The 25388-nt window shown below is 32.8% G+C and overlaps 1 protein-coding gene across 1 annotated transcript; it reads right to left on the minus strand.

Moving 5' to 3' along the window:
- Positions 1-5819: 5819 nt before the first annotated feature.
- LOC125074673 (UDP-glucose 6-dehydrogenase) lies at positions 5820-24253 on the minus strand. Its single transcript, XM_047686049.1, has 2 exons — positions 22598-24253; positions 5820-7414 (listed from the first exon to the last, which is right to left on the minus strand). The coding sequence occupies exon 1, from the start codon at positions 24049-24051 to the stop codon at positions 22612-22614; it is 1440 nt and encodes a 479-aa protein (XP_047542005.1). The 5' UTR covers positions 24052-24253; the 3' UTR covers positions 5820-7414; positions 22598-22611.
- Between the last annotated feature and the right edge of the window lie 1135 nt (positions 24254-25388).

Genomic DNA, 25388 nt, shown 5'->3' on the forward strand with positions numbered 1-25388 from the left:
TCTGTCAGTTTGGGGGTATAATCCTGAGGGAGTATGTTCGGTTACAGACACGAGGGACATAACGTCTCAGATCTCATTGTTCGTAACACGTTGGCGATAATGTTTCCTTCGTCTCCCTTCCATTTTAATACCCCTTAGGGGTTATTTTTACTTAAAGATTTATTGAATTACGATTACTGACCCGTTTAAGTCGTTCTATAGATTGCATAAATCCGACTTCCAAACTTAGGTAACGTTTATTGAGAGGTTTTTGAATAACTCCCAGTAAGCAAAACGAATCGTTTGTACTAACTGGACGTATGTATAGATTGACGGATCTTTGTTTAACGAACACGAATAACAGTTTATTTTTTTTGTATTTAACAATAAAATACTCTAGATGAATAAAACCGGACGTGACTAAACCGATTTTGATATTGTTGACGCCAATTATTAGTTTACGTAGCGACGCCATATTTTTTAGTCTTTTGTGTACAATAAATGTAATTGTATTCTAGTAATTGTGTATAGGTTTAGTATTTAATGTGAATTATATAGACGATGTAAGCATGGACGCTAGGTAGGTGCTCTAGATATAGTATTTATCAAATGGGAGGGAGGGGGGTCTTTTAATTTCTGACGTCAATTCGAATCGTTAACGTTCGGAAACTTCTTTTTTGCATCTCGAAATATAAATATGAGTACTAAAGAAATAATGAAGTTGTTTATTTAGTATTTATGTATATATTTTTTATCACGATTCAAATTATCGTCAGAAAATAATACGCGTTGGATTTAGAATGTAGTCGGATTATATTTTTCATACAAATAATATTACTCCCTTTAAACATACAGCGTTTAAACAGCGGTTCTTTGAAATGAAGGCCTGTTTTTTTTTTTTGACCTTTTTAGTAAAATACTTCTTTAACGGATCAGATAAGATTGTCTTTTAAATTATTGATTACTTTCTAACAATGATTCCAGTGTGTTATACGTTTAAACTTGATAAATATATCATTAATATTTATTAATAATAACTTTTGATTAAATTAATATAACTTAACCTTCAAAAAATAATTGAAATTATTTAAAAACAACGGTAAAAAAATGGCATCACTAATGTCAAAGATTTTAATTTATTTTTCCCGCCATCGGAAACAACTGTTCAACAGCGTTGGTCCAGTTTTTTTTTTAATGATTCGATAATAATAAAATTATTGTTATAAAATGCAATTAATGACGCTCCTTTTTTGTTTTTTTTTTTTTTTTTTATAATGCGAAATATAATTTAAAAGCGCAGATTAAAAATTCTTATCGAAGTGATGACAGGTCAGCTGTTAAAAAAAAGTCAAAGGAAATATTCGGTGAGCTTTATTTAAAAAATGATAGGGCACACTTTAAATAAAAGAATGTATACGTAGATTGATTGAATCGGAATTTTATGTATGAGGGTAATACTATACATCTATTTAATATGTTCTAGTTTTAAGAAACGTAGCTATAAAAAATATTTATGATTTTTTTTTTTAGAACTCTGAATTACGCCCTACAGCCTAGTTATATTGTATAATCTGTAGAATAAAAAAAAATGGTATTTATATGTTATTTTAAAATTAGTTCGAACATATCAAAATGCTTTTAGCCATATTGGAATGCAGTAGTTTTTTTTTTAAATTTATAATCTATCGTGTGCTAATCCATTATTATCAGTGACGTCACAGGTAAATATTAATCAATAGGAATATTAAAAGGAATTATATCGAAATATTTCTCTCGTCACTGATAGCACAAAAATACGGAGTTTATTTTTAAATTTATTCTTAGTATCGTGTATCCCATATGTATGCGCCATATTTAATATTGTATGTCTATACAAAATCTATGATTTTATTTTTTATCTTTTTTTTTCTAGTCCCCGAAGGCTTTCTTCCCTACGAACTGTCATTAGCATAGAGTATGCAATTTTTAGGTTTTTTTTTTTAATATCTAATTGCAGATTACATAATGTTTTGAGATGTTTGCATGAGATTAAATGGGATAAACAGAAACTTGGTTTGTTTATTAATAATAATTATATTAAACTAACAATAGTCCGAATATAATTGTTATAAATTATTTATTATAAGTACGTTCATATTCAATTTATTTATTGTTTTAGACGTATGTTGTAAACATATCCATGAAAAGATTCTTATATTTAGATTAGATACCCGTCCCGTCTTTGTATGGGGTATAATAATTACAGAAAATGTTGCAGCCGTTCAGGTCTTCAGTGACAAACAAACATACAGGAGAATTATATGTGTAAAGAATTATCCGTAAAATTTACTACATAATCGGTTATAATTGGTTTTATTTTATATTCCGTGTTGAATTGCATACTTTATAATAATGACTTTAAACTAAGCGTGTAATGGCCGACCTCGGTCGCGGATTGATAACAAATATTTTTAGATTTTGTATAACATTTTAAAAAAAAAATGTATTTTTTAAACATTTTTTTCTTTATATTGTAAATAGATAATGATTATTTCAACGATTTTATTTTATAATACTCATACGGTCACATTGAAACGCATTTATTTTTCATTTTGTACGCCGCCATTTTGGTAACGTTTTGACATTGACGTTTCGAAATGTTTACGAAATGGCGGGAATATTGTTGTGATAGTGGCAGCCTAAAATATTTAAGTTGTGTATTTTTTATGTATATTATTAATTGTCGTTATATTATTTTTTTGAGATAATTTCGATGGGCGATGTTTATGACGTGTAATTTTGAATAAACAAATAGCAATTTGTAATTTAGTATGTTGTTTTATTGATACAATTCAACCCGCTTTATATCACGATTTTTTATCTAAAATATGTACTATGTTGCGCAAACACGATCCTCTTATTTGTAACATTGTTTTCAGAAATGACCGACATTACCTGGAACTTGTATTGAACGAAAAAATGCCGCTTCCAATGGCCTGAAACTCAATTCGGAAACATTTACCACTAAAATCAATATTGTGACTCATTTTCTTCTAGATTTGACCTTGTTAAGTGATGTGAAATTCATGTCTCTACGATAATTAGAACAATCGGAGGCATGGTTATTTCAAAAGTATACCCTGCTTACTAAATGTCAAGTGGTGCTGCAGCTCATCAGTTGGTATATGTACACATATATGGTCTTTGCTAGTAAGTTATGATGCCATCAAAAACATTTTCATGTAAATGTTGCCAAGATATCCCTCGCACAAGAGCTATGGCTAACCTTCTCACGCTACACGCCCTAACATAGGCCTAACTTTACAGACTCTACACCTCAGTCAAAATGGCCAATTCGCTACGTTCACATGGGCGTAAGGTGCGAAATGTATCCACTGGATACATCGCTTTCCTGTAATACTATAAAACTCGTAGTAACGAAATGGCCTCGTCAAATATTTGTGACGACCGAAAGAGAAAGAAAGAACCGGCAAGTAACTCAGTAGTTACTCTTTTTCAACATTTAAAAATACCTTTGTATAGAATACATCCTGCCTGGAAGTCTAACAAGTATTAGCTTCACGCTTTTTTATTATCTATAAAATCTTGCATTGAATAATATGGTTTTTTTATTAATACAATGATTTGAGTTTATGAATCGGCAAAGCTTAAAATATGTGCGGAATTATATTTATTATAGAAATGAATAACTTCACCCAAGAAGGATTTACTGACTCAAAATATACTAGACGAACGCGTATGCTGCGGAGCTGTCTTCCTGTCAGGGATCATAAATGAGGAGTTCACTGAAGTTTGGAATCCAGTGCTATTCACTGTATGCACTCAATTTAATGCACTGTTCACATCGTTATAGTCAGTTTTTTTTCTGTCAACCTTAAAAATCAGTAAAGTATCGTCAGCAAACAATAAATCACAAATACCTTTAACATAGAAAGGATGATCATTTATATATACTAGAAATAAAAAGGGACCCAAAATTGGTCCTTGTGGAACACCCAATTTTAAATTAGATCCAGAAGTCTTCAATCCATTAATTATAACTTGTTGGACTCTGACTTCAGTATGAAGCAAATGAGATCAAGAGCTTTAATATCGTAGTATTCGAGCTTATAAAGAAGCGTCTCGTGTTCTACACAATCAAATGCTTTAGACAAATCACAGAATACTCCAATAGCATTCAGCGATTTTAACAGACATGGTATCACTAGTTTTTAGTAGATATTCCGGATTAAAATAACAAATAGTAGGTATTCAAGTGAAATAAAACAAAAAATAATTTATTACTCATTTAATTACAATAATTATTTTACACTGGCAATATACAATGATAAAAAAACCATTACAACGATTTATTGAAATATAAAAAATATACATTTACGAAAAATAAAATATAACATTTACCAAACGTCGCCGATTCAGAGAAAAAAACATTCACGAAATAAAATAACCGATTTCACTAAATGCAAAAAATTTAAAAATAAAAAATAATACTTTAAGAGGAATATATTTTTTTTTTCTTACAAACTAAGTGTGACAAAGGAATACTTATAATCTCTTTAAGAAATTCAATCATAAATTCATTTTATTTTACTAAAATAATAGGCATTTAATTAAGATATAATAGAATCCATACATTACTTAAACAGAATACATACATATACTATATTGATGTACCACATTTGTTTACACGCTGTCAAGTAAACATAAAAAAGATGGTTATTGGTGGATGGCTAGCATTGTACGGGTGGGCCCCGATTAATGACGTCACGAAACCGATCGTGACGATTAAACAGTGCTATGAGCAAAAGCACTCCCCAGCTCATCGACTACGTACGTCAAGGTGTGATCTCATAGGAGACTCGAGGACGAGAGGACTCAAAGTTCTGTAGGGCCAACAGATTTCGAACAGACACAAACAAAAGACGATCGGATACCTTTATTGTCCCGACATCGTACTGATCAGACCTCTTCGTATTTGCTTGGCATACGTGAGCCGTGAGTTGTTATTCGTTTTGTCTGCTGTAAAATGTATTCGTAACGAAATATACCGGCAATTGAACGTGGAAGGAAAGGGGGGGGGGGGGCTATGTGTCTTCTTAAACGAATAGATTTATAGTCTATTCCAAGAGATTACTTGTCTTCGAAACCGTTTAAATGAACACGATAAAAGTATACACGTGTATTTTTTCACGGATTAATAGAATCCCAATTTTTTTTTCTAACACGACGCTAGACACCAATTTCAGTACCGTTCAACCGATCGCCAATACAAAAGGTATTTAAATCACCGTAAAATTGTTAACACAGTTACGTTTATGATCTGTTGCGCGAGATTGTGAACTGTCAAAGTGTTGTGAATCGTAACATACGGTTTGCAATTGTAAATACAGTTAGATGAACTATCTCGCGAGATTGTCAACTATCGAAATATTGTAACTCAAGTTTGCCAATTTATTTTTCCATAGTTTATAATCTATGCGAGTGAAATTCAGTTAAATTATATAAACACTAATTTAACCTTATAGAAATATTATTAAATATCGAAATTATATATGTTTTATTGTAAATTGAATAACCGTTCACAATTGAAAGTTTATATTTGAGCGAGATAGATTATAATCTAACGGTATTTAGAATTTTACGGTGACATATCGTCGTTTGGCATTCAGAAGCGCGAACGTGAAAATATTGCATTTTTTTTCTTATATCGATATAATTTATCTAAAAAATAAATAAGAAAAAAAAAAATCAACATTTTCACATTCGCGGTTCTGAATGCCTAACGACGATATACTACAATCTATCGAAGCTATATGTTACCTGTAAACGTAAACGTAAATTGTATTTCTACACACTAAGACGTTTTGTTCGCACGGCAGCAGAGATCCAGAAGGTTGAAGTGTAACAAAAACTAATCTTTAAAAATCATAGCGATCCTCCGACAAAATAACAAAAAATACATCGAATTAGTTACCCGATAACACGTCACCTTATACAAATGCAATATTATCGAGACATACATGTAAAAATAATTATTAAACACACAGAATCATTAACGTCAAGATATAAATAATACTCATAAATAAATAATAAGGTACTAAATGTTGCCATATCCGACGTGTCTGTGTTTTTCATTCGAATAAAAGAATACTTAATGAATTATACGTAATGCATAGATTCGATTTTTTATTTGAGACATTACAAACGTATTTATACAAATCGACCAGTATTTAATGAAAAACGAATACAAAACCGAACAAACAACTTCGTATTAATATTCAAAACACATAAAATAATTTCTCTGACTATCAACGCTAAGGCGAAACCTATTCAACCTAAAAACTTTAAATTAAGAACATTAGTTGAACTTAACACCCCTGGTCATACAGCAGAACTGTTGTGTTCGGAGTGTGAGTGAGCCAGTGTAATGACAGGCACAAGGAACACTGGGATACACAATGACAAGTCAAATTTACATATTGGTTTTTTTTTAATTGCTCTAATTGGAATTCTTATACGGGTTAACTTTTATTAATTAATATATTAACCTTTTACAATATAAATAAAAAAATATATTAAATATTGATATAATTAAACAAAGGTCAATTAAAAAAATGTCATTTTTTATAATGACTTCTAATTAATGTCTAAGTTATTCTTTTGATGTACGAGAAATAGGACGGCTGGCTCATAAAACATACATATAAAAATTTATCATATACATTAACATAAATTATTCATATGAGTTTTATAAAAAGCTAATTAGATATTTATATAACACTAGCTGGACGCATGGCTTTACACGCGCAAAATTTACAAAACCGACATCATCCTACCCTGTGTCAGGGAGTCACACTATCTCCCATACCAAGATTCATCGTCTTTATCAACTTCGTTCTAGGTGTGGATGAAACTCGTCAACAGTCCGAGGGGGTAGGATTAGATACTGTATACCGTTGAGTCACAGATAACATATACGTTTTAAGCATTGGTTATTTGAAAACGAAATTGTGCGTGTTCTAAATTCAAAAATACGTTTCCATTAAAAACCGGTCAAGAGTATTTAAATACAGAGTAATTAAACTATATATCATACAGATAATATTAGCTATCATTAAAATAAACTATAAAAAATAAAATTTCTTAAAATGTTTAGGCTAGCGATACAATTATTACAATATTTGTCCGATAAAAATATTTCACGATTTTGACAATTTAAAAATAGCTCAATCCTTATATAAATCCAAGAAAAAAAAAAAAACATAAACATCTCTAGCAAAGGCACAAAGAATTATGCCAAAATAAAAACCACATCAATATTATCCGTCGTTTCGTTAACGTCACAGATTAAAAATAAATGTTTGAGCTATTTTTTTTTACCTTATATATCGAAGTCCATAGTTAAAATAGTAGATTGTATACTGAGTTTTCGTATCTGAAACAAAAAAAAATACATAAAAATTTTACTTGAATATCTTTATGTAGTATTTTAGGTCTGTGTACATTGAACAAAAAGAAAAAAACCAGTCTTAACCTTGCTTACTATTAATATACGCTGGGCAAATGATTCTCTTCTATAAATTAAGCTTAATTAAGTTAATATATACTAGCAACCAAAACAGGTGACGTTCCTCACGATGTTTTCCTAGACCATCGAGCACACGAAGACCACTGTTCAGGTAGAACTTACTAACTAATAAAAAACCTTACAGTACACATATAACTTATATACAAAGTTGGTTTTGGTCGTAGAATCTGTAGCAGTACATGTCCACAACGACCCAAAGAAGATAAATAAAATAAAAAAATTACTCAATAATGTATAAATTTAAATCATAAACAACATTATTTTTTTTTTATTTGTATATATTTTCCCTTATAAAGAGTTCTAGTTTCTTTTTAAAGTCAGTTATACTTGTACACGCTGTCATATTAGTCGGCAAAATTATTATATAATTTTATATTTTAACTGTTGTGACCACAACACCCAAATAAACATTTGACATCGAATTGACGTCGTCCTTAGTCGAACTTGAGTTATTTTATTTAAGTACATTGAAAGATATAACTTTAAACTTTAAGTTAGTATAAGTATGTATTATTTACATCATATATATGTTGAAAAAGAGTAACTACTGAGTTTCTTGCCGGTTCTGCTCGGTAGAATCTACATTTATAACCGGTGGTAGCTTCACTTTAAATAGTTTGTTAAATGACGATTCAAAAGTTCTTGTAAAAGCCTACTTGAATAAAGTATGTTTTGATTTTGATAAGTATATTTATGTAGGTAGTTTTATTATTTTGTAACTTAGTGGGTTTCGGTGTTGGTATATTATATTGTGACGTCTTATTTGTTTTAGATCGTGATAGATGACCAGTAGGGTAATTTGGCAGAACGAAAAAGTTCTCTTTTAAGTAATCACGTGTGTTTTTCAACCCTGACACTGACAGAATTGTCAGCCTATTGACAGAAGCCATAAATATGAGCATTGAATTAGTCGAGCACGATACTCAGAGATTTGGCGTTTTGAACAAAATAGAGTTCACTTATGACAGACAGGCATAATAAAAAAAAAACAATGCAATTATTGCTAAATTGCCGTCGCATTCCTTTGTAGTTCTGATTCCTCGAGAGATTGCCGCAATCAGTATATTAGCCATAGATAACAACTACATTTGTAATAACACAGATATATCATTTTACGCCGAATATTAAACCGTCGTAAATTAAAACGATTTTATCTATTGCGACGGAATAAAGATAAACATCGCCTAGATTAAAGTATTCCATGCGATTCGCGAATAGATCTACTATAAACACTAGATCAAAACCCGACTCCGCTTCGTATAATAAGAGCAATCAACCGCGCCATCGGATTACGATAATGACTGAATACAGACACTTGTGTGTTCGTACTGTATTTACCATTTTTTTTTAATATATATTGGACAACATCACATACATTACTCTGATCCCAATGTAAGTCGCTAAAGCACTCGTGTTATGGAAAATCAGACGTACCGACGGCACCGCAAACACCCAGACCCAAGACAACATAGAAAACTAATGAACTTTTTCTACATCGACTCGGCCGGGAATCGAATCCGGGACCTCGGAGTGGCTTACCGATGAAAACCGGTGTACACACTACTCGACCACGGAGGTCGTCATATAATATACGATTAGCAGGGCCGGATCTACTATATGGCTTTTTGGGCTTCAGCCCCGTGGATTCAAGGGGACCCCAGCTAAGTCAAGTCAAAGTAAAAAATAGACGATAATGCGAAATAATCCATAACTTTATTAAACTAAACAGATCGTATGGTTTGCAGCGGTGGGAGTCCTGCAATTAATGAGAGAAATGTTTCAATTAATCAAACCCATTCAATTAATTTAATTCAAGTCTACGTTCAAGTATGTCTTAGGTGGACCCCTAAATGGTATCAGCCTAAGGCTCCCTAAACTTACGGTCCGACCCTGATGATTAGAACATTTAAATAAACAGATCTCTCCGACCAATACGATGGAGTTCATGAATAAACGATCTATCAAAAGTTCAAATAAAACTCAGACTTCCACGCAGGATTCAGCTTTTCAGAGATTCCACCGCCAAATAACAGTACTCTGTATTGTTGTGTTCCGGTTAGAAGGGTGGGTGAACCAGTGTAATCACAGGCACAAGGGACATAACATCTAAGTTCCCAAGGTCAGTGGCGCATAGGTGATGTAAGGAATGGTTAATATTTCTTACAGCGCCTTTGTCTATGGGCGACGGTGACCACTTAACATCAGGTGCTCGTCCGCCATCCAATGCCATAAAAAAAACACTCACACATTGCCGATGTAACGATTGCAATAATTGTGTACAACAATTGTTGACAACCGAGGATTGTTCTCGACATTGCGGTTCTATCCAATCGAAATACACTTCACTAGCTAACAGACCCTACTTCGCACGGGTAGAAAAATGATCTACATAAAAGATTTATTCTATAGTCTTTATTTTTTAACTAGTCGTCGCCCGCTGCTTGCATCTCGTTTTAGGGATCAAATCAAATCAATTTTATTCAAGTAAACTTCGCAACGAAGCGTTTTTGAATCGTCGATATTAAAATACTACCACCGATTCGGAAAGCAGCCTCCAGCTAGAAGAAACGGCAAGAAACTCGCATAGATGCTCTTTTCAAATAAACAGATTTACAATGCTGTTTTTTTTTACAATAAATAGTGTCCTGTGATGGAACCCGAGCCTAAGACCAGGCGTTTTTTTTTAAAGTACTTTTTTGATGAATAAAGTTAGTTATAAAGAGTAACCTATCTCCTTCCTAGAGGTCCAAGTCTATTTCGACTTAGTTGTTTGTCCGTGAAAGCGCAACAACCTGAAGCTACCATAACATACACACAAACCCTCCCCTTACTCACTGTTTATTGACGAAAACCGCATCAAAATCCGTTGCGCAGTTTAAAAGACCGAAGCGCACAGACGGGAAACGACTTCGTTTTACACTATGTAATAAATAATAATCCTTATTTTAACATAATATTAAAATTATACAAACAGGCGAAGTCATATCTAATCTAAATCTATGTTATGACGTTGAGAACATAGAAATATTAAATTAAACATGAAAAATACATCTGTTAATTAGAGTTATTATCGTTGACGAATCGTTATCGACGGAAACGTTTCATGTCGCTACACTAATAACTCGATACATATCAAAAATATTTATATATTAGATTTTTTTAGACGTCCCGTCAATGGAAATGAGCCATCTGATGTTAAGTGACTGTAAGTAACATTGATCATTGCCCACCAACCTTGGGAACTATAGTCTATTCCAATCGAAGTAGGAATAAAGGTAAACAAACCTTAGATATACGTATTCCATGCGATTCGCTAATAACTCAGCTATATCGTGCACTACTAAGAGTTTATGATTAATATATCTATATTTATAAAACAACACTATCACACTTACTACTTATATCCACTTTAATTTTACTTCCAAAATTCCGATAACAGTTTCGTCGACGTTCAAACGGCATTTTTTCGCAAATCCATAGTGAATATCATTGCTAATCAAGCTCTCGACCAATGATATCGCGTCAATTTGCTGTCAAATGTTGTTTATTTGGCTTTTCTCCTGTTATGGGAACCACAGAATTAACAGTACGATAGACCTTTTTACAATCAAAAGCAAAATTCCGATCATAATCTATTATCCAAAAAATTTCTGGAGAGGATATGTGGATGTCATAAAATTAATTTGAATCTACCGCTAAATGGCAATACTTAGCGTGTATCGGTTCGAAATGAAGGCGTCAGTGCAACTACAGGCACAGAACATCTTAGTTCCCAATGTTGCTGACGCGTGGCGGTGTACGGATAACCAGTTACTAGTTGGCTCTTTTGTCAATTTACCAACCTAATTTTAATATATATATATACATACACGTCAATTGAACATATGTTGGCCGCAAGTTCGAATTGTATATTTCATAATAAATCTATTTATATCCGTTGCTAGCAAAACCTGGCAGACCTTGTTGAACGGTTATTCGATGATGAAACATAAGTGCAGGCGATTATATGTTAAGTAGCAACCCCAGCCCCCAGTACGGTGCTATGTCATAGGACTTACAATTCTATAAACAGACATGAAATAGATATCCACTATGAAAATCTCTTTAGCTTTAAGAAATCAGTATTAGACGCTATAAGTGGGTAACATTACCATTGTTTTTATTGTATATTTTTAGTGGTTTATAATTGTTACGTTTTTATTAAGCCTTAAGCCGTATCATTTGCCTAAGTTTATGCTTGTTTAGTTTCTATTATTATTATTATTATTAATTTAAGAGTGTATTAATTTTCATTGTAATTCAATAGTGCTGTAAATACCATAATAATATAGTGGTGTATCACACTGCATTGGTCCGTGTACTTTTGATTGATTTTTTTTTATGAATATGCCGATGGTGTTTCAAATAAATAAATAAAATATCAATTTAATTATATCACATTAGTATAACACATAACTATTTTAACCGAACTCATTTATTTTACATTATTATATATAAAATTATTATCGCAATTGATTTCCTAGTAATTTCTTAAAATTTTATTAATATTAAGTCATTTGGCATAATATTTAGGGCATTAGTACGTTTTATTAATAAAAAAAGGATTGATCTATCACGAGAAATAATCACGTTTCTCGAGGGATTGAAAAATATATTTGTTGGAGAATTATTATCGAGCTTCGATTTAATTTGACATCCTGAACGACTGAAATTACACAATATACGGCTATGTCTGCCCACACACTGAGGCACTCTCTGATCACCCACTCCCACTGACTGGATGGAAGCCCGACACCAAGAGACAGTTGTAAGACGACTTTACTTCAGCCAAACAGTAACACTTATTATTGTAGTGTTCTATTTGAAGGCTGAGTGAGCCAGCGTAACTACTTCGTTCCCAAGGTTAGTGCCTATTGGAGTGTTACCTATAATTCAATTAAAACCCAATAACTTGGCCAATTAACTAGGCCCTATAAAAATTCCACTATGTTACTGAGAAATCCTTCATAGTACCTCAAGTTTTTTTTTTTTACTTGGTCTTAGTCGAGCTTAAAAGCTAGACATTGGTGTGGATAGCTAATAAGGGCTATAATTAAATAAATATGAATTCATATCACAAAACATTTGCTTGAACGAGATATACTCGAATCTATCGAACGAATTTATGATATTTGTCGAATTTTGAAAATTAAACATTTAAAACCTAGACACGAAGTATCCCCAATCAGGATCCATGTTACGTTACGCATGTATTTCTGACCTTGACTTGACATGACGTCAGCTGTCAAATTTGATATTGACATAAAGCAGGTTTCATAATGACAACCCTAAATTCATACCTTTTTTTTCTATTTCCTTTTAAGGCGATAGGGGATAGTGGTCTGATTTATTCATCCCAATAGACGATCTATTTTTGTATATTTGAATATTTTTGTAAAGCAGATTATTAGCGATCTGAAATGCTAATCATATTTAATTATGTCTTATGTCCACAATGAATATGTTAGACTTTACGACTTCAAATATTTTTTTTAATATGAACTGATTAAACGTACAGACCAAACCGCTGGGACGAACACGAATTAAATTTTGCAGAAAAAATCTTTATGGAATGTAGAGAAGCACTAAGAGAGGATTTTTTCAAAATTCATCTCGTGAAAAACGCCATTACTGAAGCTGCCAAGACTATACAGACAGACACTAAGAAATATTCACCGTTTCTCAAACGACCAATGCGACAACTTTGGAATCTAATATTAGCCGTTATTATATACATTTGGAAATTACAATAAACCAAGAAGCCTTTGAATATGTTGTAGGAGATACTCAGATAAGCAACTTGAAATTTTACCATTATACAATTAAAAAGAATTTAATTTAGTTTTTTTGCGATAACTCAGCTGTGCGTCGCGATACGAGAATCATGATAACGCTTATTTGTCGCTTCGTTTACGTTCTACAATTCAAGTCGTATACAATTTTAACCTACCGTTGATGGTTATTGAGATATCGACCGTGAACACTATTATATGTCCTGCTTAATTTATGGTCTCCCTTGTGACCGCCTTACCCAAAAACATTCAGGACGTCATCGCATTTAATACGGCAACATCACGTTTCAAATATATCTTTATAACAAAAGCTATTTCAATAGAATAAAGACAAACAAACTATAGATTTACATATCTCATTCAATTCGCTAACAGCTCAGCTATATCGTCCACTACAAACAGTTCTTCATTAATATATCTTTATTTATAATACAACACTATTACACTAAACTACTTATGTCCACTTGAATTTAACTTCCAAAGTTCCGATAGCTTCGACGACATTAAAGACTAAATTTTTTCGCATATCCATAGTGAATATCATAGATTAATCAAGCTCTCGACCGATATTGCGTTCGTTTACTGGAAAATCTTAAGATTTACCTTAGTTCGAGCTTTTACAGTCACATATATACCAAAAACCCCAAGTGGGGCGAAGAGTCACAAAACATAATGGATTTCTAATATCGTTTTAATAATCATTTCAAAAGGTCTACAATATAAATTCCAACCAAGCTTCTTGGTATTAATCTTCAAAATCCCACGCTTTAATTTAAATTTAAAAGTTTTTTTTTTTTTTAGATACCATTACTGAGGCAACGATCGAATTAATTCAGCGTTATGTAGCGCTTACGTCACGCAAACCTAACGGTACCAAATTCCAGTGTTAGTAATTCGAGTTCATCAAATGTACTCTCGTAGAGTTTTTTTTTTTTTAACTGAATTAAAAAATCTCATACAAGAAGCTACATCGTGTTTTAAAGGTTTTAGTATATAATACCTACACAGTATGTAGTAGTCGTTTCCTGTCTGTACGTAGAAGATAAAGTCTCCCTAAATCACCCCTCTTTCTTATAAGTACTTTTACAGCCGGTTCTAGCCGGTATAGAATCTACACCGAACAGGTTTAATACTGTGAAATGATGATTCAAAAGTATTTGTAAAAAATTTAATAAAAATTAATATTTCGAATAATTGATCGTAATTTTAAATATATAATTTAAAAAAAAAACCATAATTATTAATTTAATAACGCACGTCTGGACGCACCCTAACAACACGTATACCTGCGCGCGCGCAGGAAATAATAACACCAAGGCCGACGGTTCACCTTGTCGTGATCGTCTGATGCATTTCTGATGTTTGATTAATTAATTGATTGCAATCATTATTATTTTATTAAACCGGCCTTCGTTTCGAAAGTCACGGATTATTGACACGAATCTACAACGAAATTCAACATACTAGCTCCCCTCCCTTACTTCATACGTGTGTACATCGTACATATTATTCACCACCGCCCATAAGCACTCCTTACTACACCAATGCGCCACCAACCTTAAGAGCTAAGATGTTATGTCCCTTGTGCCTGTAGCTACACTGGGTCACTCACCCTTCAAACCGGAACACAACAATACAATGAAGTAATTTCGACTTTCCTACCCGATTTAAGTTTGTTCTTCAATCTAATAGTTGTAAAAGGACCCTTATTCTACCCGTATGCGAAGCCAGGGCGTGTCGCTAGTTAATCAATAATACCAAAGTTCGTTTAGAAAAAAATCCAACGAATATTAATTTTACCTAACTCTGGAAATTTGAACAGGAAGCATCGTTAAAAGTTTTAAGACCACATGCGACCCACACGTGTTGCACAGACGACGTCGGAACACATTAAACGAAGCGGATATTACATCTGTATTAAAAAAAAATAATAACAAAACAAAATCGCGCCTCTTATTTTCCCGCCGAACTGTTTAATTTTTCTCACACAACATTATAAGACCGATAATTTTGCGCAAATTAATTTGAATTTACATTCAACGAATTTCCTGGCGCTTTTATAAATAGTATTAAATTATGCAAGCGCTGAAACCGCTTATCGATTCATTTATAATGAATTATTTTTAATAAAAAAAGCAGATTATTTGATAATTAAATCTATATATATAAATTTGGCAGGTAGGTTCCTTATAGAGTGTAGACATCCGCTAAGAACCGATTTTACGAAACCCCTAAGGGGGTAAAACGGGGCTTGGAAGTTTGTGTATGTGTGTAAATTTCGCGCGGGTAATACTGCGCTTATTATAGAATATATATTTTATCCTTAAGTAACTACCGCAGACAGGATGGAACTGTACCCTTGCTTGTCAGTCTAGCAGTGGATTAATTACATCGACACTTCCGATTTGCGTTCCAAGACCATCGCAGGGTTAAAATAGGTAATAATTTCACCTAATGCACTAAAAATAACATAAAATATATTACCTACTAGCTGTGCCCGCGACTTTGTGCGCTATTGAATTTAACAAAAAAAGTTATTGTTGCCTAAGTCACTACTTATTATATCAGCTATCTGCCAGTGAAAGTCCCATCAAAATCGGTCCCACCGTTCAAGAGATTAGCCGGAACAAACAGACAGACAAAAATTGAAAAATATGTTATTTCGGTATATGTACCGTATATACATACATATGCATTTAATAAAAAGCTGTTTACGTGTGTTCAGCATTGGGAGGTATTGCCCATAATCGCCACGCTGGGCAGGCGGGCTGACGACCGCAGGACGCAGCTTCTAAAGAAAAGTAAGAAAGACAAGTGGCGTGCAATTGGAGAAGCCTATGTCCAGCAGTGGACGAATATGGGCTTATGATGACGATGATGATGAAAAAGCGGTTATTTTAATACTACAAACAGACACTCCATTTATTTTATGTATTAGATAAATGACTCGCCGTTGAGCTAAAGTCTCCCCCTTTGAGAAGCTCTCGATCTCAATGCGGAACTAGATGCATTGAGCGAGTAGTTAATTAAATCGTGATTCGTTTTAAAATTAAAAATCGTGATCTCAAGTGAAACAAACGATGATGAGATTATTAGCACGTGTTTACTTAATATACTGATGACATATATATAATTTGTCTATTTGTTTCGGGGGAGAGGGGGGGATTACTTTACAATAATAAAGATGTATATAAAAAAAACACTGGTAGAAAGCTACATTAAGGGAGGATGACATGGACGGGTCGCTTGTATTTTATAATACTATTAAACGCTCGCGGTTTCCCCGCGTCTCAAGGGGGAGGGGGGGGGATGTAGTTATAAGTTTGGTGCATTATTTCCGAGATAAAAAGTAACCTGTGATGCCATATACGTTAAGCTCATAACATCTCTTTATGTAAACCATTTAACTATCGGTAAGCAAAACGTATCGTTTCTTAGAGATCATTGAACCACTAATTATAATTTGCCATTAAAAATAACGAGAATTCGTAACAGAAAGCTAAAAACATATTTTATCGGAATTTTATCCTTCCGCTTCTTAATACTCAGAAAACCAATCCCCCCCTCCTTCCTCCCGACCCTGAGACTGTATCCTGTTGTGACTCAGGCAGCTTAATCAGTTAGACGCTTTGATTTCCCGCGATAGAATTTAATTTTATATTACTGCAATGATATATTTTTACAATCGTAATAAAAAACCGAACTTTATTGAGTTTAAATTTTATAATAGCAATTAACGTAAAAATATAAAATACTATACAATAATAGGCTTTGTCCGGGCGAATTTATAAAACTACCTACTGCACACAAAGCGACCCATTTTGCCCTCTCAAGGGGGACGTTACATTTTACATTATATTAGTAGCCTGTAAATTTCCCAATGCTGGGCTAAGACCTCCTCTCCCTTCCCATATTCCACCACGCTGCTTAAATGCGGGTTAGTGGAATACACATGTGGCAGAATTTCGTTGAAATTAGACACATGCAGGTTTCCTCACGATGTTTTCCTTCACCGGCGAGCACGAGATGAGTTATAAGCACAAATTAAGCACATGAAAATACAGTGGTGCTTGCCTGGGTTTGAGCCCGAAATCATCGGTTAAGATGCACGCGTTCTAACCACTGGGCCGACTCGGCTCTTAAAATAATAAGTGTGTAGTAGTACGACACAATTTAAATGTAACATCGACAGATAAAAAAGAAAAGAAAAAAAAAAACAATCGTCGATTTGGCATTACAAATTATTACCGTTGCGTAAAGATCGTTATCGCATAAGAAACAAATAAAGATCGATGGTTTTGAAGTCACTTAATTCGGATGCGATCGGTTTTAAGAATTTCGCTGTCTGTCTGTCCTTATATATGATTAGACTTTTAAAATTACGCAACGGATTTTGATGCGGTTTTATTTAATAGATAAAGTGATTAAAGTGGAAGGTTTATATGTATAATACATACACAATATAGTAGAGAAACACTGATAATTTTAGAGGTTTCTAATGTGATATCGTAAATAAATACATTTTTTCCATTGCAAACGCTGGCTGAACCCTACGAGATAGGTCAAAATGTTGTACTACAAAAAGGTCTACAAAAAAGTCCGAGTTGGTATATGTCTATCTCTTAGGAATAACCCACAATAACCGTTTTTTATCTCTTACTTTTTACGTGAAATAATGGCTTATTTACGAAGCGATTTTAAACAATACAGTATTAATCCTTACCCAATTAAGTACCTTAAATACATTGCACGTCCAAAGGCAGGGACATAGCGGTTTGTATTGTCTAATTACAAAAAAAAAGCTGTGACCGTTGTATATAAAGACATTCCGTGGTATATTTGGTATCAGCATTGCACCCGTGCGAAGCCGGGGCGGGTCGCTAGTTAATAATATTAGTATAGACAGATAACTACTACTAAAAACACACGACAAATGAGGCAATCAGCATTGAGACTATTATCGTTGGTATTGTATATTAGTTTTAGCTTTTTCAAAAGAGCCGAGATGGCCCAGTGATTAGAACGCGTGAAGAAGTGATTAGAATTAGAATTATCTTAACCGATAATTTCGGGTTCAAACCCAGGCAAGCACCATTGAATTTGCATGTGCTTAATTTGTGTTTATAATTCATCGTGAGGAAACCTGCATGTGTCTAATTTCAACGAAATTTTGCCACATGTGGATTCCACCAACCCGCATTGGTGCAGCGTGGTGGAATATGCTCCAAACCTTCTCCCCAAAGGGAGAGGAGGCCTTAGCCCAGCAGTGGGAAATTTACAGGCTGTTAATGTAAAATGTAATGTCTAACTTTTCAGAGCTGTTCTAAGAATCCTGTCGGATTTTATTTTAAACATTTCGATACAGAAATTTTAAAAAACTTATACGATTTAAAACGTGCCAATTTTATTATTAAACGTTTAAAAAATAAAATTATATTTACTTAAATATTGAATTAATTTAAATGTCAATAATGAAATCATACTGTGTACATTTTTTTATTTCTTTTTTCCCAATAAAAAAGTATTACTCATACATAGAGCCATGTCGATTGGAATTCATTATTACAATACGATAGATTACGCTTAAATTAAGCAAATTGTAGTGTACACAGTAAAAGGTTGTAAATATCTCATTTTAAATAGAAAGTTTGGACCCACTCCAATGCTGGTAGATTTTCATGTGACGTTCAGTTTAAACACGCAATGTTCGTTAAAATTTATTGTCTAGTCTAGTCACTGGGTTGTCCCGGCTGTTATGCCAATTATACTAGGCCAGATTAATTAAGAAAATCACATAACATCTTAAATGAGACGGCTGACAAATTGCTAGTGTGAAATGCACCTGTTGATAAAGCCAAATAGTATGAGATGTCAACAGGTTCCAAATATAAATTAAAAATATATATTGTCTGTACTCTGACAATTGCGCCACAGCATAGTATGATAACGACAAAAAAATATAACAGAGGAAGTCAAATTAATAGGTCATACAATCATACATAGTAATATTTGATAAGATTTTTATGTTTAGCAGGGGACAATATAATAAGTTGTAACTAGAATTATTCGTACGTATTTAACAAAAAAAAAAAAATTAATACAGATAAAATAGTATGGCAGAATATTTAGCGCTCAAACAACATTAAAAAAAAAAAACAAACGAACGAGTCTTACACTAGTCGCATTTGACATCTCACGTTGGTAATAAGCAACATTAAACCCTCTCAGAAAATGGATCAGTGCATCTGACAGCCGACTCTAGCACCGAGCGCTCATTGGTCTAATCAAATAGCGCGCGCTTCCCTGTCATCCTGTACATATAACCGTCCCTTTTCAATCACTCCCACGAAGTGAGAAAAAAGATGTTACACAACAAAAAATCAAATCAAACATAAATGAGATTAATTAAAAATTATATGATAATCTGTGCCATGATAATCGCGACACAAATTAAAAAAAATGTATATGATAAAGAAATGAGGACGATTCCTTGATTTGAAAACAACCTGACAAACACAGTGATGACGTCGTCCTGACCTAAATTAAACAACCCGACAAACACAGATGCACTCTGTCTTCCCTCGCTCATAATCCGATGGGACGACAAATCCGACGCGACCGGAAAGAGTTCAGACGCAGGACCAACGGTTTAACGTGCTCTGCGAGGCACAGGTTTTAGTGAGAATTATTGGACAGATAAAAGAAACAACAATTTTTTTATCAGGATCTGTGGCTACGGGACCTACGATTCAGTTCAGTTCAATTTATCAAATGATTTTAGTTTGGTTGTGTAACTATAATCGAGCTTTAGAAAAATAAAATGTTGAAATTAATTTCGACTTAATGTCCGACCACACAGCAGACGCTAGTCATATTTATACCTAAATAATGATTTTTTTATTTTTTTAGTTGGCTGTATGCAAAATTATCTTTATTCCAAACTGATGGTATATTATCTTTTAACCTTGTTAAATGTAGATTAAAAATTATTTAGCACCATAATGAATAAAGTATAAATTATTATTTTCCATACTGTTAAACATTTGTACGAAACTTTTATAACATATATATTTAAATCTTTAACTGAAAATTACTTTTAAAATGCCAAGGACTTTATATTTTTTTAATAATCCAAGTAATTTAAAAATGTTTTGAAAGTTAACAAGGTATATTGTTTTTGTATTTTTTACTATGTATGTCTTTAGCTATAAATAGTTCACCGATATTATGTTTGACGGATAAAAGTGTAAGCAATGAAATCATTATATACTACTAGCGACTCGCCCCGGCTTCGCACGGCTACAGACATTTTTAAATTTGCCGTTTCATAGATTCAAGTCAATTGTATAAAAAAACATCGGTAAAGCAGACATTATTCGATACAAGATTATATAGATGATAAAAAAGCTTGGAGTTAATGCTTGTTGACTTCCAGGCAGGAGACATAACATACATATATAATTTTATTTAACTAACATGGCTGTATTTTTATATGTTAACTACTGAGTTTCTTGCCGGTTCTTCTCGGTAGAATCTACATTCAGAACCGGTGGTAGCTTTACTTTAAATATTTTGTTAAATGACGATTCAAAACTGCATGTAAAAGCCTACTTGAATAAAGTATATTTCGATTAGATTTGATTTGAATACTGCCACTAAATATACTACAGTATGTCTTTATATACAACATTCACAGTTTTTCAGTCATTAGACAATACAAACCGCTATGTCCCTTCGTTTTAAATCTCTAATATCTTCGAAAATATTCAGTTAAATTACATGCTGTAAAGGGCCATATTGATCTATGTTAAATACACAATGTATTTAGGGTTATAATTGGATAAGGATTAATGCTGAATTGCTTAAAATCGATTCGAAAATAAGTAATTATTTCACATACAAAGTAGATGATAAAAAATGGTTATTGTGGGTTAACCCTATGAGATAGACATATACCATCAAGGACTTTTTTGATGACTTTTATAAGGTGTACAATACTGTTGTACATTATTTCGAACTATCTCGTAGTGTTCAGCTAGTGATTGTAATGTAAGCGAAAAAAAAATGTGTTTATTAACGACATAACTATAGAAACCTCTAAAATTATCAGTGTTTCTCTACTATATTGTGCATGTATTACACATATAAAACCTTCAAATAATTGAAAAAAAATCTTTTGTATATTATATAATATATAACACAAAAAACTGGCTTATATAGCTAATATTATATTGTTAATGACCTTTCTGGACTAGTGGCAACAGTTCAAGTCCAGTAGTGTCAGTCGGATGAGGCCTTTACCAAGAGGTACACACTCGCACAGATAACTTATCAATCCACTAAGCTCTTTTATTTTAATAATCTCTTTATTTTTACATTGTACTAATCATATTAACTGTTCATGAATTTCAGAGTATATATAACACATTTATTAACTTGTAATCATTAAATTTGACCTTTAATATTAAAATTAATTGATTTTAAATACTCATATTAAATTATTTTAATTGAATAAATGATGTAAATATTTTCTAGTTAAATGTAAATGAATGATTCACATTTTATTTGAATCATTATAGAATGTAATAAAAAATATATAATACGGTTTTAGAATGATTAATTATTAGTGAAAATTCTTTACAAGGAACGATTTAAGGGATAGTTTTGTCTTGTATATGAGCGACATACAAAAAAACTATATTATGTTATGGTAATCACTTAAATTAAAGACAAGTTGGTAAGAAATATTGATTACACCTTACATAGTTAAATTTCTATCATATTATGGAAACTACAATGTTGCCTCGATGCTTGTTAACATACTAAATGAATCATCTTTCTAAATAAAGCTGAGTTATGTTGTTTTACTGAAAAATAACTGTTGAATAGATCATGAATAACTAGAACGCCCTAAACCAAATACAAATGTAGAATATTTATGTATTTTATTATAGATATTATACTAGCATTTGACACCAACTTTGCATGGGTTAAGTAATGATTTTTCTCTAAGTTTTTTAAGTCTGTGAATGATTATATAGTTTTCTCATGAAAGATTAATATATTAAAAATAAATCTAGATGTTCTTAACACCATTTTCAATGATATTAAGAACAATCAAAGCGACCAATTTTTAGGAAAAATAATGAACAAATAAACTGGATTTTTTAAAATAAATATTAAAGTAAAGTGTACTTACAGTGAGTTTAACACCTAGGGCATCGTTTGGCTGCCTTGTGCTCTTATGCTACTCGTCCTCGACAATCTCTTCCCAATTGTCTGCACATGGAAACCGATATTCAACAATGCTTCGTGATCCAAAATTTTACGACCATCGAATATGTAAGCGGGCTTCATCATAACTTCATATATTTTCTTATAGTCTAGAGATTTGAATTCATCCCATTCTGTGCATAATACGATCGCATGGGCCCCTGATACAGCTGAATATGCTGAATCGTGAATTTCTATATTCTTACGAACTAATTCTGGTTCATTTGTGACTTGTGGATGGAGTAATTCGTAGTATATTTGATCATGTTCTACTTTTGGGTCGTAGATATGTAATTTCGCCCCTTCGTCTAGTAAAGTTGTTGATACATAAATGGCCGGGGATTCTCGTGTGTCTCCAGTATTTTTCTTGAACGAAAATCCAAGTACAGCAATTTTTTTGTCAGCGACCGTGTTGAATAATGACTCAATAACTTTACGAGTGAATCTTGTTTTCTGATAATCATTTAAGTTGACGACTTGCTGCCAATACGCAGCTACTTCTGGTAAATTCAGACATTCTGATAAGTAGATGAGATTAAGAATATCCTTCTGGAAGCAGCTGCCTCCGAAACCGATGGATGCTTCAAGGAATTTAGGGCCAATTCGAGAATCTCTACCCACAGCTCTAGCAACTTCAGACACATCAGCACCTGTAGCCTCACAGACAGCAGATAGTGAATTAATACTGGAGATTCTTTGAGCTAAAAAGGCGTTAGCAGCCAGCTTAGACAACTCTGAACTCCAGGTGTTGGTTGTTAAGATATTTTTTGCTGGAATCCAGTGTTCATACACCCAGCAGAGAGCCTGTACAGCTTTTTGACCCTCAGGTGTGTCTTCGCCGCCAATAAGCACCCTCTCAGCTTCAACGAGATCCACAATAGCTGTACCCTCAGCCAAAAATTCGGGATTTGACAATATCTGATACTCGACACCGGGCTTCGTGTTAGCGCGTAATATTTTCATGATAATTTCAGCCGCTTTCACTGGTACGGTACTTTTTTCTACAACGATTTTGTTACTCGTAGCGATGTCCGCGATCATACGGGCAGCGCCCTCGATGTATTTAAGATCAGCAGCTCTGCCTTTGCCATTACCGATCGTTTTAGTCGGCGTATTCACTGAGATGAAAATTAAATCGGCCTCCACGATACTAGTTTCAATGTCGGTCGAGAAAAATAGATTCCTACCTCGACATTGCTTGACAACATCATCTAAACCGGGCTCGTAGATCGGCAATTTATCGGAGTTCCACTGATTTATTCTCTCTACGCTTTTGTCGCAAACAGTCACTTTAATATTAGGGCATTTTAACGCAATCACACTGCACGTAGGACCGCCGACGTAGCCAGCACCGAGACAGCAAATTTTTTGTATAACCATTTTTAAATTTTATCTAAAACGTCCTAAATTGATTTAAACGAATAGAGCTGTGATTTTGTAATTCGAGCTGTACTTATTGACACGCTATTCACTCTGCCGGGGCCTCGAGGCTAATAACGGGCGAAACGGCTATGCAATCATTTTATTGTGAAGTTGAAAACCAGAACTTCTTCGTATGCAACAAGCCACATTCTCCCTGATGTCAATGACATTTGGACTGTAGTTTAGTGTAGTACGTTGCACGATACTATTGAACCTAGTGATGTACTATTCAATTGTGATTCATATTTAATTCAGTGAATTAATCTTTGAATTATTGCAGTAAAATTTAATTGTGAAATGTTTTATAATGCTAATTGATAAACATAAAGGGATATTTAATGTTTGTAATAATTTAGTTTTATCTTTTCAACTGTACAAAAGACACAATTAACGTATTGTTCCAATTTCGTTTCATATCTATTGGCAGCATTGGTTCAATTTATGATTTAGAATGGCGGCAAAATTTGACGAATGATATATTATCCTGCTGAATAGTGATAATTACTTATATATATTAATTATAACACGTAATTACTACAAAAAGGAAATAGGATTTATTGATTTTCACAGATACTTTAACATTTTCGAAGGAAACTATCTAAAGTTTATTTTAGTAATCATTGACTTTCACACAGAATATATTATATTTATTGTATAATAGTAAACTGTATGTAATGTAATTCGGGCAAAGAGTTGTTAAATATTACCTACATTAAATACATACAAGTAATATTATTGGTAGCTTCACTTAATATAGTATGTTAAATGTCGAAGATGTTTGAATGAGTATTTTTTCGAAAATGCTTGTAAAAGCCTGCTTGAATAAAGTATATTTTGATTTTGATTTTTATTGATTAATTTTCACGTTTGTGACAATTTTTACAGTTAATTTAATATATAATAACAATTCAAATAGTTTATTATAGGCACTGTAATACGTAATATACATACTTTGATTTTGAAACACGATGTGGTTATTTTTTATAATTAATTTTAATGTCTGTACGATAATCTAAATTTCATCGATAATCGACTGGATTAAGTATTGACATGTCCACGGTACATCTCTATCAATACTTTTAATTGCTAATGCTTCTACAAATTATAAAGTCAAAAAACGTTACGCTAAGCGTAACACGCTTTACAATTTTCGTTACATCGATTAACGTAAGCCATACAAGTACAGGTTTAATAAAAAAAGTTTTTTTTTTTTACATATATTATATAACGATTACTTGTAGTGTTAACGTTTAATCAATTGATTACATTTAATAAGTTATTTGATAGAAAGTTAT

The sequence above is a fragment of the Vanessa atalanta genome, chromosome 28, assembly GCF_905147765.1.
Source record: "Vanessa atalanta chromosome 28, ilVanAtal1.2, whole genome shotgun sequence".
Classification (NCBI taxonomy): Eukaryota; Metazoa; Arthropoda; class Insecta; order Lepidoptera; family Nymphalidae; genus Vanessa; species Vanessa atalanta.